This window comes from Arachis hypogaea, chromosome 4 (genome assembly GCF_003086295.3).
Source record: "Arachis hypogaea cultivar Tifrunner chromosome 4, arahy.Tifrunner.gnm2.J5K5, whole genome shotgun sequence".
Lineage (NCBI taxonomy): Eukaryota > Viridiplantae > Streptophyta > Magnoliopsida > Fabales > Fabaceae > Arachis > Arachis hypogaea.
Genome location: NC_092039.1, coordinates 45,298,999 through 45,318,106, shown reverse-complemented (window position 1 = coordinate 45,318,106; position 19,108 = coordinate 45,298,999). Strand labels below are relative to the sequence as shown.

Below are 19,108 nucleotides of genomic sequence, written 5' to 3'. Positions count from 1 at the left end.
GGAGAAGAAGAAGGAAGATGAGGAGAAAAAGGAAGAGGAATGCAGGATACAAAAAGAAACAACGTGACACGTGTTCGTTATGTAAGTGGCTGGTATGATTTGTATGCCAAGAAGACTCGTATGTGCAACAGTACTCTATATCTAAACTCCTAAGATATTGACATTAAATAAACTTAGAAAAATATTTATAAGTGAAAAATATATTTTTTATATAACTATTAATTATAGTGACACAAATAGTTTTAACTGCAATAAGTCTATTTTATGTAATTTTATAACCACTAAAATCTAAAATTTTTAAAAAACATGAATAAAATACTTAATTTGCCAAGCTTTTTTTTTCCAAGTGTTGCAAAGTATTAGGAGTTTGTAATTAAACAAAAATACTACTTTTAAATATTGTACTTTATTTTTAGAATTAATTTGTCTATATTACACACGTAAATACTTAACAACTATATATGCGAGTCAACATTTTACGTCAACATACGGTTAGTAACTAATAGTGTCTAACAAAATTAAATATTAAAGAATTATTTTATATATTTTAAAATCTAAGAAATTAAAGTGCTTAATTTTAAAAACTTCAAAAATTAATTTAAATAATTACTCTTAATTAAATTATTATTTATAAGACTCAAAATAAAATTAAAATGAAAATGAGCATTAGACTTGCTTTGAGTGACACCGACAAATGAATTTCTTTCTTATTTTGCTGAATTTAGGTGAGCTTCTTTAGACAATTCTACGGATCAGTTACTAAAGCTGACTATGTAGCATTACGACATGGATTTATCATGGTGAGTTTGTAATTAAAAAAGAAAGATACTATCTTTTTTTTTCCTTAACTTAAAAGGGCTTCCAAGTATATAATATAATAGAACATGTGTGATTATTCAAGGCACATTTGGCACCAGGAAGTGAAGCCAAATTTGATTTCCAGAAGTATATACATAGATCACTTGAAGAGGATTTCAAAATCGTTGTAGGAATAAGGTTAGTTATGATTTTTTTAAATAAATATTTTATTTATCAATATATATAATTTGAACACCAATTTATATTTTTATATTTTATTATTTATCTCATTTACAGTGTAAATAATTTGAATTTATAATAATTTAAAGACCGAAAATATTTATATTAATCTAATATTTTAATTTTTTAGCATGCAGCTATTTTAATAGATTAATGGTTGTTTCAAATCTAATTTATAAGAATTCAGAAAAGAAAAACCAATAAACGAGAAATTTAAATAAACGATAAAAGAAGATGCTAAATTAAAAATACTGGAAGTTGAATATATTTAAATAAAATTTTTATATACTCTTCTAAATATTAAAAATTTAAATATATGTATTTCTTGTACTTATTACAAATTTAAAAATAAATTTAAATAAAATTTGTAAGTACTCTTTAAAGTATTAAAATTTGGATTATTGTAATTTATTTTTATAATAATATACGTATTTTTTTTACACTGCAAATAAAATATGTGTATTTTTTCAAACTTTAAATATTTTGCTTATAAACAAAATACATGCAATAAAATAATTAAATTATTTATTTAAAAAAAATTCCGACAAGTCATATATACACAAGAAATGTTATACGGTACCACATTTTTCTTTTCTATATTAAAATCCTCCTTTTATAATTGTTACGGCCTGGCCCAAACTAAATATGGGCTGGCCCGATTCGGGCACCACCCGACCCGAACGGTTGGGAGCGAGGCGCCTGGATCGCCGACCCGGACACGCGCCCTGACAGCTGCTTTATAGCTGTGTAAGGGAGGTCTCAAAGGAGGTGGACTTGTCCTTATAGGGCCCACCTCTAACACGGTATAAATGGGGAGGGACATACCCTTCCCCCAAGGTACGTCACCTATCACTCACCCTTTTTCGCCTGCACACTCTACTGACTAGAGCGTCGGAGTGTCTTTGCAGGTGACACCCCCCACTCCTTGCACGAAGTCTTCGCCAGCCCAGGAGCTCACGACTAGGCAAGATCCCCTCTTTATCGACCAGGATACCAACCCGAACCGTCCGGTACCCGACCTACCGAACATTGGCGCCGTCTATGGGGATCGAACGAAGCTAAATGGAGATCGTGCCGGGTCCAGGGGACCACGGGCACGCAGCAGCCCCCGAGGGGGCGGCCTCCGTTGCCTCACCCTGTGAGATATTAAGATCCCCTTCCCGACGAACCGGGTTCTAGTCGAGAGCTCAAGAGAGGTGCCCCTTCGGGAGAACGGGCAGTGACAACACCAGGATAATGCAGGAGCTGCGCCACAGGGTGCAGAACCTAGAGCGCCAACTAGCAGATCAGGAGCATCGTCAGCAGACCTCCGACCCTGACTACTCTCAGTCCCCCGAGAGTCGGGGAAGAACCTCCAACCGTAACAGTTTCCTCCTCGCCGGCACGAAGCTCCAAGAGGTCCCCAACTATTTCCTTCGGGCCAGAGGATCATTGGTTTGACGAGGTCCCTGAGAACCCACCTATGGTCATTACGGCTAGGGTGGGAACCGGCATCGTCAAATGAATCCTTGTGCACACGAAGGCAGATTCAAACATTATGTTTCGCAACGTGTTCGATGCGGTTTACGGGACGCTGACCTCATGACTCACCAACACGGTGTCATAGTGTTGGGTGACCACTTCATTAAGCCGGACGGGATAATATCCCTCCCGACCTCCGTGGGACAAGGACAAGGGCAGAGGTCAATAATGGCCGAGTTTGTGGTTCTACGGAACTTCACTGCCTACAACATCATCTTGGGGAGGAAAACGATCAACGATGTTGAGGCGGTAATCAACACGAAGCTGTTGGTTATGAAGTTCGTGGCTGATGACGGATCTGTAGGATCCATAAGAGGAGATCTGGAAACGGCAGTCACTTGCAACAACGCCAGCCTCTCCTTGAGGAAGAAGTCTAAAGAAGCATCCGAAGTGTTCCTTACGGACTTAGACGCCAGAGTTGACGACAAGCCAAGGCCAGAACTAGAGGGGGACTTGGAAAAGTTCAGGGTCGGTGACACGGAGGAAAAGTTCACGTTCGTTAATAGAAACCTCCCACACGAGTTGAAAGAATCCCTAGTAGAAATGATTAGGGCCAACGGAGATCTATTCGCTTGGACGCCAGCCGATATGCCGGGCATAGACCCTAGAGTCATGTCACACCACCTGGCCGTCAAGCCGGACACCCGTCCAGTGGCCCAAAGAAGGAGGAAGATGTCCCAGTAGAGAGCAGAGAAGGTGGCCAAGCAGACGGCCAGCCTCCTAGAAGCGAGTTTCATACGAGAACTAGACTACTCGACCTGGCTGTCAAATGTAGTTCTGGTAAAGAAGCACAGTGGCAAATGGAGAATGTGTGTGGACTATTCCGACCTCAATAAAGCATGCCCCAAGGACTGCTTTCCGCTTCCCAACATAGATACGCTCGTCGACGCGGCGGCGGGGTACCGGTACTTGAGCTTCATAGATGCCTATTCCGGCTACAACCAAATACCGATGCACCGACCCGACGAGGACAAAACATCATTCATAACACCCGAAGGGACCTATTGCTACAAGGTGATGCCGTTCGGACTAAAAAACGCAGGGGCAACGTACCAAAGGCTGAAGAACAAAATATTCGGAAGCCTCATAGGCAAGACAGTGGAAGTCTACGTGGACGACATCCTTGCAAAGACTACGCGGCCTGACGACCTCCTGACTGACCTGGGAAGTGTGTTCGCATCTCTTTGACAGCACGGCATGAGGCTTAACCCCCTCAAATGCGCTTTTGCCATGGAGGCCGGAAAATTCCTGGGATTCATGATAACCCAAAGAGGAGTAGAAGACAATCCCGAGAAATGCCAGGCAATATTCCAAATGAAGAGTTCGGGATGTGTCAAAGACGTTCAGAGACTAGCAGGTCGCCTCACCTCGTTATCCCGCTTCCTCGGAGCATCGGCAGCAAAAGCCCTACCCTTCTTCAATCTAATGAGGAAAGTAATAGCATTTGAATGGACTCCTGTGTGCGAGGAAGCGTTCAGACACTTCAAAGAAATCCTGGCAACACCCCGGTACTCGGAAAGCCCAAAGTCGGAGAACCACTATACCTGTACCTAGCCATAATGGGGGAAGCCCTAGCAACGGTGTTGGTACGAGAGGAGGAGAAGGCTCAACAACCAGTCTATTTCGTGAGCAGGGCCCTACAAGGGGCGGAACTACGGTACAGCAAACTGGAGAAGTTAGCTCTGGCGCTCCTGACCTCTTCTCGAAGATTAAAACAATATTTCCAAGGCCATCAGATCGTCGTCAGGACGGATCAAGGAATCTGACAAGTGCTCCAAAAACCCGACTTAGCAGGAAGGATGATGACTTGGTCCATTGAGTTGTCCCAATATGACATACGGTACGAACCTTGGCATGTGATCAAGGCGCAAGCAATGGCAGACTTTCTGGTAGAAGTAACGGGGGATCCAACCGAAGAGACGGACATACGGTGGAGGCTCCATGTTGACGGGGCCTCCAACCAGACGTCCGGCGGTGCTAGGATCATCCTCGAGAGCCCGCCTGGGGTCGTATATGAGCAATCAATCAAATTCGAGTTCTCCGTTTCGAACAATCAAGCAGAATACGAAGCCCTTCTGGGAGGCTTAGCCCTGGCAAAGGAAGTCAGAGCGACGAGGCTGGAGGTATGCAGCGATTCACAAGTCGTTACCTCGCAAGCAAACGGAAGCTACCAAGCTAGAGACTCACTATTACAAAAATACTTGGAAAAAGTCAAGGAACTGAGTAAAACATTCGAGGAAGTCATGATCCAACACATTCCGAGAGAAAGAAACACGCGGGCAGACCTCCTATCCAAGTTGGCCAGCACGAAACCGGGAGAAGGCAACCGATCTCTCATACAGGGCATGATGAAGGAGCCAGCGGTTACCCTACACCTGTCAAGGCTGAGTCCCTCCTGGCTAGACCCCATCGCTAGTTTCTTGGAAAGAGGCAAGCTTCCCGACGACGAAAAGGGTGCTAAAGCATTGAGAAGGGAGGCGGCCAAGTACGCTATCATTCAGGGACAGCTATTCAAAAAAGGACTCAGCCAACCCCTGCTGAAGTGCCTACATCCCGATCAGACGGACTACATGCTCAGAGAAGTCCACGAAGGATGCTGTGGCCACCATATAGGGGGGAAAGCTCTAGCCAGGAAGCTAATCTGAGCAGCATACTACTGGCCTTCGATGATGGCAGATTCTAAAAAATTCGTGAGAAAGTGCGTTAAGTGTCAAGAGAACGCCAACTTCCACAAAGCACCAGCTTCGGAGCTGAGTCTGTTAACGACCTCCCGACCTTTCTCACAATGGGAAATCGACCTTTTGGGAACTTCCTACTCGGTCCAAGGCAGGTCAAGTACCTCATAGTCGCCATCGACTACTACACCAAGTGGATAGAGGCCGAGCCACTGGCCAGTATATCCTCTTCCAACTGTAGGAAGTTCATGTGGAGGCAAGTAATAACCCGATTCGGTATTCCAGAAACCGTCATCTCGGACAATGGCACGCAGTTCACCGACAAAAAATTCACAGATTTCCTCGCCGACCTTGGCGTAAAACAGAAATTCTCCTCGGTAGAGCACCCTCAGACAAATGGCCAGGTCGAATATGCAAACAAGATCATCCTGCTGGGGCTGAAGAAGCGGCTTGATAATAAAAAAGGTGCTTGGACCGATGAACTTGCCTCGGTCATCTGGTCCTACCGAACAACCGAGCAGTCATCCACCGGAAAAATACCTTTCTGACTAACATACGGATTAGATGTGGTAATACCCGTGGAAGTCGGTGAGCCGAGCCTGAGATTGCTCCTGAAGGGAGTAGAGGAAGCGGTTGAAAAGGATCTTGTGGACGAAACAAGGGAGATGGCCCATTTGTCGGAAACAGCACTCAAGCAAAGGATGGCCGTGCGATACAACACCAAAATACTCAAAAGAGAATTTGAACAGAACGACCTCGTCCTAAGACGCAACAACATCGGTTTACCGGCCCCGGGAGAAGGCAAACTGACGGTAAAATGGGATGGCCCCTACAGAGTTAAAGAGGTGATCGGCAAGGGCGCCTACAAGTTGGAAAAGCTCAATGGCAAGGAGATCCCGAGAACATGGAATGCGGACAACTTGAGAAGGTTTTATTCCTAAGTCATTTACTTTGTAACAATACCTTTGCCATGGTTATAGACTTGCTTGATTACCGGTTAAGTTATACTTGCCCATATTTTTGCTCTCTTTTGTTTACTTTCCTGGGATGACTATCGCGCAAACGAGTCCCGCACCATACGAACCAGAAAGCACGACGATACATGGCCCCGGGACTGATCACCCCGGGAGCCCCCTAGGCCAAGAACATAACAAATGGCCATAGCAAAGAGAAAACTCGACCTCGAAGAAGTACCAACATAACGGTAAAGCGAGTAAATCGGCAAACAAAAAACAACCAACATAATAAACAACAAACGTACATACAAACCAACCGACCCACTAACGAGCACGAAAGTTTTGGTACGAAAAAGTTCTACAAAAAATTACAAGAAATCACTTCTTCGGCATATCAACAACCTTCCCGTCCTTGATGGTCTTGAAGACACCAATTGCCGATATGTCGAAGTTAGGAGCAATAACCTTCACTTGAGCCTTGAGAGCCTCTTCGGTCATGAAAATCACTTTCTTGCCCTGCTCTCTAACCTCCTTGTGCTTCCTCTTGAACGCATCGGCCTCATCTTGAGCAGTCTTAGCGGCTGCCACGACTGTGTCCCACTCTTTCTCCAACACGGCCACTTGACCTTGTGCAGCACTTAACTGGCTCTTCAAAGTCATTTCTTGCTCCGTCAGACGGGACACAGAAGCGTCGGTAGTCTTCAGCTTCTCTTCGGCCGACGCAGTTTTCTTCTCGGCAGAATCAAGCTTATTCCTCGCCTCAATCAGCTGCTCCTGAAGTGTTTCAACTTGAGCCTTGAGCTTATTGTTGGCTGTGGCGGCAGTCTCGAGCTTCCGACGAAGCGAGGCCATACCCGAAAGCTCGAACTCAGCCTTCCGAGCTATGGCCGCGCCACGAAGGAGGGTGCGGTACATCCATTGTGCCTGCCCCAAGAGGTCGGTACCATGGAAATGTTCCTCCGTGTCGGGAAGCAATTGGGTATCTATGAACAACCCGGCATCAAAGTTCCTTTCCAAAACGGTAAGGACCCCCTCAGGGCTAGACTGCGACCTTTGTCTCTTGGGAGTGGGGATGACACTCAACTCGTCATCCTCCTCCCGACGAACGGAAGACGAGTGCCCGGGGAGAGCAACTTCCTGGAGAATGGGGGACACAGGTGTTGGAGTGGCAATCTTTTCTGCCATGGCCACCTCGGGAGGCGTGGGTGCTGTCTGTGTCCCCTCGTCCTCAGGAGGCGCCGCTAATTGATCTCCGGTCGCTGCACCACCATCCTCCACCAGGAAAGTTTTGTACAGATTCTCGAGGCCGGTCACTTCAGCAGACATCCCCACTACAAACAAAAAATCAACAAATTAGTAACCAACATACTAAGACAAAGCAAGTAACCATTCAAAATGCAAACACGACATAGACGACTCACGAATAAAATCCTGGGCGACCTCCCGACTACCCATGAGGAGGTGGGGATTTACATAGTTCCTCCCGAAAATGGCCCAAAGCACGTCGGCTATCTTCTGAACCATAGCCAACATCCCCTTGTAGGTAACCTTTATGAAAGTATTGGAGCCCACCCCGAAACTCCAATAGGTCGGAATGAGGCGTTCTCTCTCCAACGACAACCAGAAGGGGTGACGACCCTTGACCGGGCAAACCTTGAAGTATTTGTCCTTGAACCCATGGTAAGAGTCCTCGAACACACCAAAAATCCTCCGCCGCTGGGTAGATCGGAAGGACATAAACCCCTTCCTCGCTTTCCCCTCCTTGGAAGGGTTCGTAAGGTTGAAGAAGAAAAGGAAGACGCCAACAGACAACGGCAGCTCTAGGTACTCGCATACCATCTCGAAGCAGCGAATCGACACCCAACTATTCGGATGCAGCTGCGACGGTGCCACAGAAATCCGGCTTAAGAGTCCCATTTGGAAGGCAGAGAGGGGAATGCGAACCCCTACTTGAGTGAACATGGCCTTATAGAACCAAATCCAATCAGGGACCCGGGGAGCATGGAAGTTGAGCTCATACAACCACTCATGAGGAGCAGGGACGTACACATCGTAGTTAGCCTCCTCATCAGTACCCACACACAAGTAATTGGCCTGACGGAACTCGGTGAGCTCCTCCTCACCCATTTGGTTTAGGGAATCCTTGAGGTCGGAGACGACCCAGGCGTACGGGTCATAACCCGCGTCGGAGGTGGAAGCCCGAGCGACCACACAAGGCATACCTATAATGGGGGCACCACTCGGTTAGTCTATGAGGTCGGAAACCCAAAAGAAACCCAGAAACTACGTCTACCAGTCTACCCTACAACCCGAACTAAACATGCCTGAAGTCAATAACAAGTGAGGCCTATCCCAGAATGGTATACTCCCTAAACACACCCTGCTTGACATTACAAAGATGTCTATCCTACGAAAATCAAACAACATGCAGCAAAAACACGCAGTAGATATGCAAGAAAGAATCAAAGCGGAAGAGAGAAAGGATCAGAGATTACCTGAATCAATTGCAAAAACTAAAAAGGGAGAAGGAAAAACGCACGAGGATGCTAGAGCGAAGCTCTGGGGATTTCTGGGTGAAAAAGAAGGAGATAGTAGGGAGAAAGTAGGAGTAAGAGTGTAAAGGGAAAAAACCAAGGCAAAAACTGTTTAAAACTGCCACCCAGGAAGCGCGAAAGGCCTGGGGGCAAAATAGTCTTTACATACAGGATTTTTCCGCCCATAATGAACATTTAATGATCCACGCAAAGAACGAGGCGACAAGCGGCTATTCCAGCAACGAACAGACGCGCGCAAGAGGCACGTCTACCTTACGGACGGCCGATCTTGCGACAACGCACGAAAGGAGAGATGACATGCCACCAACGATCCCTACGGTCGTTGCTGGTGTGTCGGGGGCACTGTTACGGCCTGGCCCATACTAAATATGGGCCGGCCTAACCCGGGCACCACCCGACCCGAACGGTTGGGAGCGAGGCGCCTCGATCGCCGACCCGGACACGCGTCCCTGACAGCTGCTCTACAGCTGTGCAAGGGAGGTCTCAAAGGAGGTGGGCCTGTCCTTACAGGGCCCACCTCTGACACGGCATCAATGGGGAGGGTCATACCCTTCCCCCAAGGTACGTCACCTATCATTCACCCTTTTTCGCCTGCACACTCTACTGACTAGAGCGTCGGAGTGTCTTTGCAGGTGACACCCCCCACTCCTTGCACGAAGTACTCGGAACATTGTCTTTGCCAGCCCGGGAGCTCACGACTAGGCAAGACCCCCTCTTTATCGACCAGGATACCAACCCGAACCGTCCAGTACCCGACCTACCGAACAATAATAATTTTTATTATTAAAAGAAAAGTGCAACACTTTTCATATATATAATATAACAATAGTACACAACTCAATATATATAATATTTTTCTTTTCATGAAGTTACTCATTAGGCTAAAGAATTTTAATATGAAATTTAGAGGTGAGTTTTATCTGAAAATAAAGGTTTTTAATGTATATATAGATGGATGAATGTTGCAAAGATGTAGGTACAACACACAAGTAACATGTTGACTTAGCACGCAACTAACATGTTGGACACGTATCACAATCGCATGCAACATACAGGTAACGTATTGGCATGTGGCGATCATCCCTTTAACACGCAGGGAACGTGTTTCACACGTGGCAGCATGGCAAGTAACACGCATCCTGCGTGTTGCACATGTGGCAGACGCTGGTTGAATGGCGTTACAATACGTAGCTTGCAAGGTGAGTCTTCTGTCTATAAAAACCAAAGCTCGTAACCATTTTGCTTCATTGTGAGAGAAGTGTTTTCCTCTAGGGTCGGTACGATGGAGGGCACTGCAAATATAGCGGTTTACCACAACGGTGAGGTCATACGAAATACGTATGAGGGTGTGAGCTTTGCGTGTGAGAATATGTTTTCGTTTGTGGTTCTGTGCACTATAACATTCGCAGAACTACAGTATGAACTCTGTCAAAGAATAGAGGCTGATATTTTTTTTTAGAGGGTGACTGACATTCTCTATAGGAGTCCGATTGTCATATTTGGCGGTCTGATACAATTTGAAGTTATGCTAATCGTCGACGAAACTAGTTTTCTACGGATGTTTCATATTCACCAACAAACTCAGGTGCAACACCTGAGGATTGAATTGAATTTGAGCATATTACTGCAAATGAGGTTCAACATGACACAGATATGCAAGATGAGAGAGCTAAGGTGTACTTGGGAATGAACAATGATAGCGATGAAGAGTTCGAGGCTACGTACGAAGCCGGTGATGAGGACAAGGACAGTGATAAGGGAGGTGAGGCAGTTGCAGAAACTTTAGCGGTTTCAGCCGTAGTTAGTCCATCGATGGATTTTCCACTTTTTATGGGTAGCTTGAATCTTGACGCCATGCATACACTGAAAATTTTTGAATATACAAACATAAGTACGTGAACAGTGGGTAGTATGTCTACTTGATTTTGTTTTAGCAAATCGATGAGTGACAAATTTGTTTTCTTATAGGTGTTGCTTATCCTGAGGATGGTGAGTTTATAATCGGAATGGAATACGGTTCAAGAGAATCAGTCATTGCGGCAATTCGGAGTTACACTATTTTCAGAGGAGTCGATTACGTTGTTTATGATCCGAGCCATAAATAAAATACAAGTCAAATTCGAACAAAATAATGACGGTTACCTGCATGCTATTGGCGTCTCAGCCGGCGCAAGCTAGTGTCGGAGAATCAGCACTAGCCACAGCATACGCTCCCACACCCAAGCAAACAACAAATCAAGTGGGTCATCCATCTCCTTACAATCGTATCGTGATGTAGGACACAATGATCTGTAAAGGTGTGCGAGACGAGCTGACCTCCAACTGTAATTACCGATCTAATCAAAATTCTGGAGCAGTGGTAGATACTTTGCATGGGCATATGCCATCGACTTATCCGGGAAGAGGGTGGTACCCAACAGACAGAAGATGTGACACCTAACATATTACATAACAGACTTTCATGTGTCCAAAGGTTGTGTGTCTCTAATATGGCGAACCCATGAAAGATTTATGTAGCTTTTGGAGGAACTGCTCACTTGGGGTTCGCTGCCAAATATCGCGAGCCTTTGGGTGACCAAGAAGTCTTGACTGCTATCGGTCCAACCAGTCACAACCTTCGTCGATCGGTAGGTCGAATATTTGTAACACGTCTTCCAGTGTCACTGTAACCTCACCCACTGACATTAAAAACGTATATGTCTCCGGTCGCCACCTTTCCACAACAGCAGCTAGCATCGCGGAATGCCCTTTGAACACTCTAACTCTCGAGAGCTGGTAGAATTCGATGGTTTGTAAGGCTTGGTCAACCTCCGAATGCCACGTCTTTGGCTGGTCAAGCTTACGGGCAGAAGATTCCTATTAGCCTGGTAAAGTTCAACTATAGAAAGAATTAATTTAATAAATAGTAAAAAGAATAAATTAATAACTTCTTTTAACAAAAAAAAAAAATAATTACAAAAATTCAAATTTCTTATTATTCACATTTATATTCTTTATTTGTTTCACTGTAACATATAATTATATATTATTGATTAGCAAAATACATGTTTATGATCCCAATACTGATGTTGAAACAAAAAATAAAATAAAAAATCACATAAATTTGAATTTTTGTGTATAAATATTTTTATAATTTTTCAATTTAATCATCAAAATTTACATAATATAATCAATAACTACAATATTATACCAGAATATTTTTAAAAAATGTCTTATTTATTAATTTAAAAATTAACAAAAATATCATATTTTAATAAAAAATAAAAAAATAATATTCATTAATTTTAATAATTATTACAAATATAAAAGATCATATTCTAATAAATAATAAAAAATATAAATATACATACTAACCACACAAGAATAGAAAAAAAAACAGCATAAGATTAATTTCAAAAAAAATTATTATTAATTATATTATTAATTTATATTAATATTTAATAGTATATTTAGAATAATATAATCCAAATAAATAATAACAAACTATTAAACTAATGTTAATCAAGTAAATACTAATAAATTAATAAAAAATAACAAACTTAGATAATTAGGATGTTCCAAATAATTGATAATATGATCTTCAGGAGATGTATAATTACGTATCATTTTAAATATTCTAATCTCACTCTCAACCTTAAAACTAATTCAAAACTCTAAACCCCAATAAATAACTGACACGTGGCGTAGCATGGTTAACACGTAGTCTGTGTGCTGCTTGGATGAAGACACGTAACCTTCGCATATTTGGAGCCACTGATCAATGCACCTTGATCTTGGCTTGATGAGCTGAGAATATATGGTGTATAGTGATAGAGAAGGGGAACGAAAATAATATGCAGTCGAGTCTCATTTCTTCTCCACTTTTATACACCAGGAATGGGTCTAAAGTCATAAATATCACTTATTTTCGGAGCAAAGTTACTTTTTGTATATAGACAACAAACAAAACGTTGTCCGTGTATTGCTGCATGACCGACACATCAACATAAAATCTACATGTTTTACAATTCTGTAAAACATCTCAAACACTAATATTTAAATAAAACACTATTTTTTATATCTAAAATAATTTCTGTACTTATTAACCTAATGAATCAAACTCTTTCTTTTTCTTTTCTTTTATTGTTTAAATTGCAGTCCAATCATATGGATTTTTGCCGTGCTATTCTTGCTGACTCATACTCATGGTAAGCCTTTTGAATTTTGAAATAATTTTAAATACGACATGTTAGTCATGCTTAATTGACGGTGCAATATTTGAGTTGGTAAATGTTTGATAATCAATCATTAATTTGAGTTAATCGAATAATTAATTTAGATATTTATTTAATTAAAAGTTAAAATTTAAATTCAATCTTGTATATATACCGTTATTTATTTTGTCTCAATAGAAAATATACAGTTTCTATGTTTATAATTGATATGAATATTTTTTTTATTTATCTATTTCCTTTTTTCTTTCTATATATATATATATATATATATTAACCTTTTATTATACCATGGGCAGGCTGGTACTCTTACTACTGGCTTCCGTTTATCCCATTAACTGTAAGAATCCTAATGACCCTGTCTACATTTTCTTCCTTGAAGTATGGTTTCAAATAATTGAGTTTCTCATTATTGTGAATCTATACAGATAATCTTATTAGTGGGTGCTAAGCTTCAAACAATCATAACAAAGATGGGACTAAGGATTCAAGAAAGAGGAGAAGTGGTGCAAGGTTCACCTTTGGTTGAGCCTGGAGATGAACTATTTTGGTTCAATCGACCAGGCCTCCTTCTCTCTTTGGTTCATCTTGTTCTCTTTCAAGTACTTTCACCATCTCCTTTAGAATCTTTCAACCTTTTAATAAATGAGTAAATTATTAAATTAGTACTCAAAAGATTCTAATATTAACAATGATTTTAAAAAAATTATATATTTAATAAATATTAAATTTTTATATTAATTTCTATAATTTATCAAATTTATAATTGAATCTTTATATTTTAAAAATTTTAAATTAAATTTTTATATTAATTTTAAATTTGTAATTAATTTTTTTAAATAATAAATATTATTTTCTTCCATCTCACACCATTAGTATTAGTATATTCCGTTAAGTTAAATTATGTTAGAACACTAATTATGTAATTACAAATTTAAAACTGATGTAGCAATTCAATTAAAAGCTTTTAAAGTATAAGAACTCAATTACAAATTTAATAAAATTATAACTGCTAAAAGAGTAATTTAATCTTGACAAAATAATCCAATCATGCCTTAATTAAAGACAACGTTTAAAAAGTATAATCTCCAACAATGATCATTTTGTCAAATTTCCCGTCTTTGATGATGGGTTATCGGATTTTTTAGTTCTTCTGGGATTCATTGCGTCAGCACTAAAATTTTTTGGATATTGTTTAGATAGTTTACTATTTGATCAAATTCTAACATTCCTGTGTTCTGAAACTCTATTTTGCTTCCGTGATGCAGAATGCATTTCAGCTTGCATTTTTGGCTTGGAGCACCGTAAGTTAACATCCGTATCAATTTTTCTGAAGTTTGTGATTTGATGGCTTCACTAGCGATAGTATTTGGACAACATATTCTAACAATGCTTAGATAACCTAATAAGGGTGACAAAGATGTTTGATGTAGATTCTCTGCCTTGAAATAATCTGTTTGGAAGAAGATTAAAAAAAAAAACATTTCTGAAATCTGAATTTTTAACCAAAACTAATTTTGATTAGTATATCAAACATGTCAAATCACATGAACTCCTTCCATCATAAAATTGCCTATCAAAATGATGGAAGCCCCTTGTATATTTTCTGGAGCTCCCTTCCATTCTTCCAAAAACTTCAAACCCAAACCTAGTGTATCATGAGTCTTACAGAATCAATACTTGTGACAGAGTCACTCTATCGGAGGGCCAACACCTGAAAAATAGCTTAATAAGACTTTAGACTCTTTCACCATATAAACTAGCTTTTGTGGTAACCATTATCCCAAAGTTTTGTAGCCCATTACATAGTGCTTCATGCATGCGTGGCTAATTAGAAGATAACTACTACATACATCTCGTGTTGAATTCTAATGTTAATACGGGTATTACAATCGTTGAACACTTGATCAGTAGAAAAGGCAGTACTAAAAAGAACATTCTAATTTTTACCTTTTTTTGTTCCAGTATGAATTCTCGATACATTCTTGCTTTCACAAAACAACTGTAGATGTTGTTCTGAGAATTTCAATCGGGTAAGTTCTTCTTATTTCCCAAGGATGATTTTGTTTCTTTTATTTTGGAAATAGGACAAGCTTGCATTGTTAAAATTGTAGACTAATAATAGGCGTGGCAATCTTTTCAGAGTCGTCATTCAAGTTCTTTGCAGCTATGTGACTTTGCCCCTTTATGCTCTAGTCACTCAGGTTACAGAAGGAAGACATATTTAAGCATTTCTTTCTTTCTTGTTTGTTAGGCCATTTATCTCGTTTATAATTTAGCAAAAAGAAAATGGAATCCCTCAATGTTTAAAACATCTTCATTTTACTTCAACATTTTTTAAAGATTTTAGTTTTATCCATCCATTCTAATTTTGCTCCAATATCTTAATTTTTTTCCAATTTTAGTTTTATCCATCCATTCTAGTTTTTTTCTAGAGTAATACCTCAAATCAAATTTTAAGAATTTTTAGTTTAAAACTTTAGTTTTTAACAAATTCTAATCACTAAGTTAGTCCCCAAAATTTTATTCTGCTACACAAATTAAATTAATATCTACATCATTTTGTTCATTTATATGAAAAGAGTAATATGAAAATTTTAAAAATTTAGAGACTATATATTATGTCTTCTATTAAATAACAACAGCAATTGATTTGTCTAACTTTTTATAAAAATTTGTGAGAATTGATATGTCTAACCAAAAAAAATATTAAAAACTACTTTGGTAATTAAAATTTATTAAGTGTGAAATTATTTGAGTAAAATTTTTTTGAAACTGATTATGATATTACTCTTTTTTCTATTTTCAAATTTATCATTTTTCCATCCATACACCTTGTTCTAACTATAATGTTGTGGTGGCCATAGCCTCCACCACCGCAGCTGCAGTAGAGTTAGAACAAAAGGTATGCATAAGAGGGTAATTTTGAAATAAATTAAAGTAATTCACTAATCGTTAATTGTTAATAATTTAAAAAAAGGGACAAGTGAAAACGTCCGTTTGAATATTCACTATGCTTTTGCCAAACACTAATTTGATGATTTGGGAGAATGACAGATGGGTTCAACTATGAAAACCACGGTTTTCAATGATAGAGTAGCAACAGCATTGAAGAACTGGCACCATAGTGCAAAGAAGCATGTCAAAGATAGTAAGCATGGAGAGGGTAACAACAGTGTGACACCATTCTCAAGTAGGCCAACAACACCAACTCACGGTCTCTCTCCGGTTCATCTTTTGTATAGGCACACTGTGGGTCACAGTGATAGTGTCCAAACCTCCCCAAGGATATCCAACTATGAAAATGAACAATGGCATCTTCAAGGTTCTCCTTCAACTACTAGCAACCATGACACTGATGAGAGGCAAGTTGTAGAGCAACCTTCCACACTAGAATCACCTGTCATCGGTGCTCAACATGAAATCAACATTAGTTTGTCGGAATTTTCTTTTGCAAATAGGCAAAATAGTAGAGATTAGATATAAGTTCTCAATAAGCTAAGTTCGAATGCACTGCAGAATAACTTTTGCATATGAAATGCTTGCTTGTAGTCACGAACCAAATGTAAACTATGTTAAGATGCAGTTTCGAAGCCCCATTATTAACTTGAACATTAGTAATGAAAAGATTCTACTGATTTTACAAACTTAGTTAAAGAGTACAATCCAAGGTGATCTTCAACGAATTTTCGATTAACACTTTCATTCTTAATAAATTTTTATTATTTTTTAAAGTCTCGAATCTGTCAATAAGTTGATTCCTCATCGCTTATAAAATTTTAAATATAAATATAGATTCTTTAAATATATTATTATAAATAAATTAATTCTCTTATAAAAAAGTAATCCATCTAAAAAATGTTTAGAATAATAAAATTTGTTAGAGATTAAAGTGTCTGATTTAAAATTTTTTAAAAATTAATTGAAGTATTTTCTCTTTAATTGTATACTTTTATGTGGTTGAGATTGACTTAATACTCAAATTGGCCCAAAATATTTGACTCAAACTTTAAATTGCCTCTTGAATTGACAATTTTTTCAATTTGAACTCTGAATTTTCTCTTTGTAACTCATATTAACTCCTTGAGAGATTTTTATAACGTTTTGTTGACGTGGTATATTGACGTAAATAACTAATTCCGCATGTCTGAATAAGATTTGGCTACTGAAATAAAGTGATGAAGCATTTGTTAGTGACATATTGTATCAGTGACAGATCTAAAAAATTTTAATAGTGGGGTATATATATATATAATAATTTTTATAATAAAAATATTATGTGTACATAAAAATCAGTCATTAAATTATTTATTATTAATCATTATATATTTGTATATAAATATATGTATTTGATAAGAACATTTTCGTCGGTTAGAAAATTTCACACAAAATATTTCACGTTGATAGTATAGTTCCCAACCAACTAACAATACTCAAATCAATTTTTTTTAAAAAAATTTGGTTGTCACAAGTACAAACCCTAATGAAAATTAACCAAAGTATTTAAACCCCGGGTCGTCTCACAAGGAATTGCAATGAAGTGATCAATTATTGGCTATAAGGGGCAAAGGAGGTTTGATTTGTAATTGGCAAGGAAATATAAAAGCAAGAAAGTAAATAACAATTAACTAATAAAGAAAAGAAAAAGAACTCTTAGCTAGACATAGGTAATTGAGATCACTTGTCTATAAACCATATATTGACAATTATGAGGGACCAACCCATTAAGTCTACTTCTAAAAGCTTTAAGTACGTACAATATCTACTTCTAAGTTTGAAGTATGTTAAATAGGCTTGATCAACCTCAATCCATAAGTTCTAATCTAGCTACCAATTGAATTAGTAGTATACTAGTGTCAATGGTTATCAAATTGACCACATAGAGTTCTCAAATTACCAATTCATTGAGACCCAATGACTCTAGGTCACTAAATTCTCATAGCCTAGGACAAGAGTAAGGAAAACTACTAAAAAATTAGTAAAAGCATTTTAACAAACACCTAGAGTGCAATAAAAGTAAACATCATAAAATGTAAGAACTAATGAAACCCATAATTAACATAAGCAAGAAATCAACAATAACAATGAAGATAAACATGAAAAGGGCATGAAAACATAAAATTGCATTAAAAGGAATTAAGATCCAAAAATGGTTCATCAACATAAAAGAGAGCTAAATAAAGGAATTGACAAATAAAACTAGAAGAGTAAAGATGTAGCAACAAGAAATTGAAAGGAAAAATTAAATCAAAACAAGAATTAAAAGTTAGATTTAAGAGAGTTTAACTTAAACTACCCTAAATTCTAGAGAGAAGGGAGAGCTTCTCCCTCTAGAATTCTACCTACAACATGATGAAAAACTAAACTACGAGTCTCCCCCTTCAATCCCTTGCCATCCTTGGGTTCAAAAGCATCAAAAATGAGTTAAATTTGGGCCTTCTTGGACTCAGAAATCGCCCCAAGCATATTGCCCTTAAGTTGGTCATGTGCAGCTTGTCACACGTATGCCTGGGTCATGCGTACACGTCACAGAAAACTTTTCGGGTCACGCGTACGCGTGGGGTGACGCATACGCGTCGCTGGCAAATCTGCATCTCACGCGTACGCGTGGGGTGACACGTGCGCATGGTTTTCAATTCAGCGAATCCTCATTTCTTTATGAAATTCTCCATTTTTGCATGTTTTTTCTCCATTCATTCAACCCAATCTTTGCCTTTTAATCCTGAAATCACTTAACAAACATATCAAGTCATCGAATCGAATTAAAGTGAATTAAATTTATCAATTTTAAGGCCTAAACGCATGTTTTTACTCTTAAGCATAAATTAGGAGAAATTCACAAAATCATGCTATTTCATTGAATAAATGTGAGAAAAGGTGATAGAATCCCCCAAATTAAACACAAGATAAACCACAAAATTGGGGTTTATCAGTATTGTTTAATTTATTTTTAATGTGTATTTTTTATTTCAATATATATACATGTGGTTATTTTCCATGTACATATAACATGATTAATTTTTAAAATATCTAATTTATAAATTAAAACACTAAAATAGTACTTCAAATAATAACATATAATTTAAAATTTTATTATTTAGGTTTCATATTTTAAAAAAATTAAGTAACTTTTTTTAACAATACAATCAAAA

General features: G+C 38.8%; 1 protein-coding gene across 1 annotated transcript in view; it reads left to right on the top strand.

Annotated features, from left to right (window-relative positions):
- Positions 1-16,607, top strand: part of LOC112796734 (MLO-like protein 6) — a 29,120-nt gene extending 12,513 nt beyond the window's left edge. The window contains exons 7-15 of the mRNA XM_025839316.3: positions 726-800; positions 902-996; positions 12,883-12,932; positions 13,256-13,296; positions 13,385-13,558; positions 14,225-14,260; positions 14,922-14,989; positions 15,100-15,160; positions 16,014-16,607. Of these exons, the coding sequence (XP_025695101.1) occupies positions 726-800; positions 902-996; positions 12,883-12,932; positions 13,256-13,296; positions 13,385-13,558; positions 14,225-14,260; positions 14,922-14,989; positions 15,100-15,160; positions 16,014-16,436 (1,023 nt within the window). The 3' untranslated portion in view covers positions 16,437-16,607. The remainder of the gene's footprint in view (positions 1-725; positions 801-901; positions 997-12,882; positions 12,933-13,255; positions 13,297-13,384; positions 13,559-14,224; positions 14,261-14,921; positions 14,990-15,099; positions 15,161-16,013) is intronic.
- Positions 16,608-19,108: the final 2,501 nt, after the last annotated feature.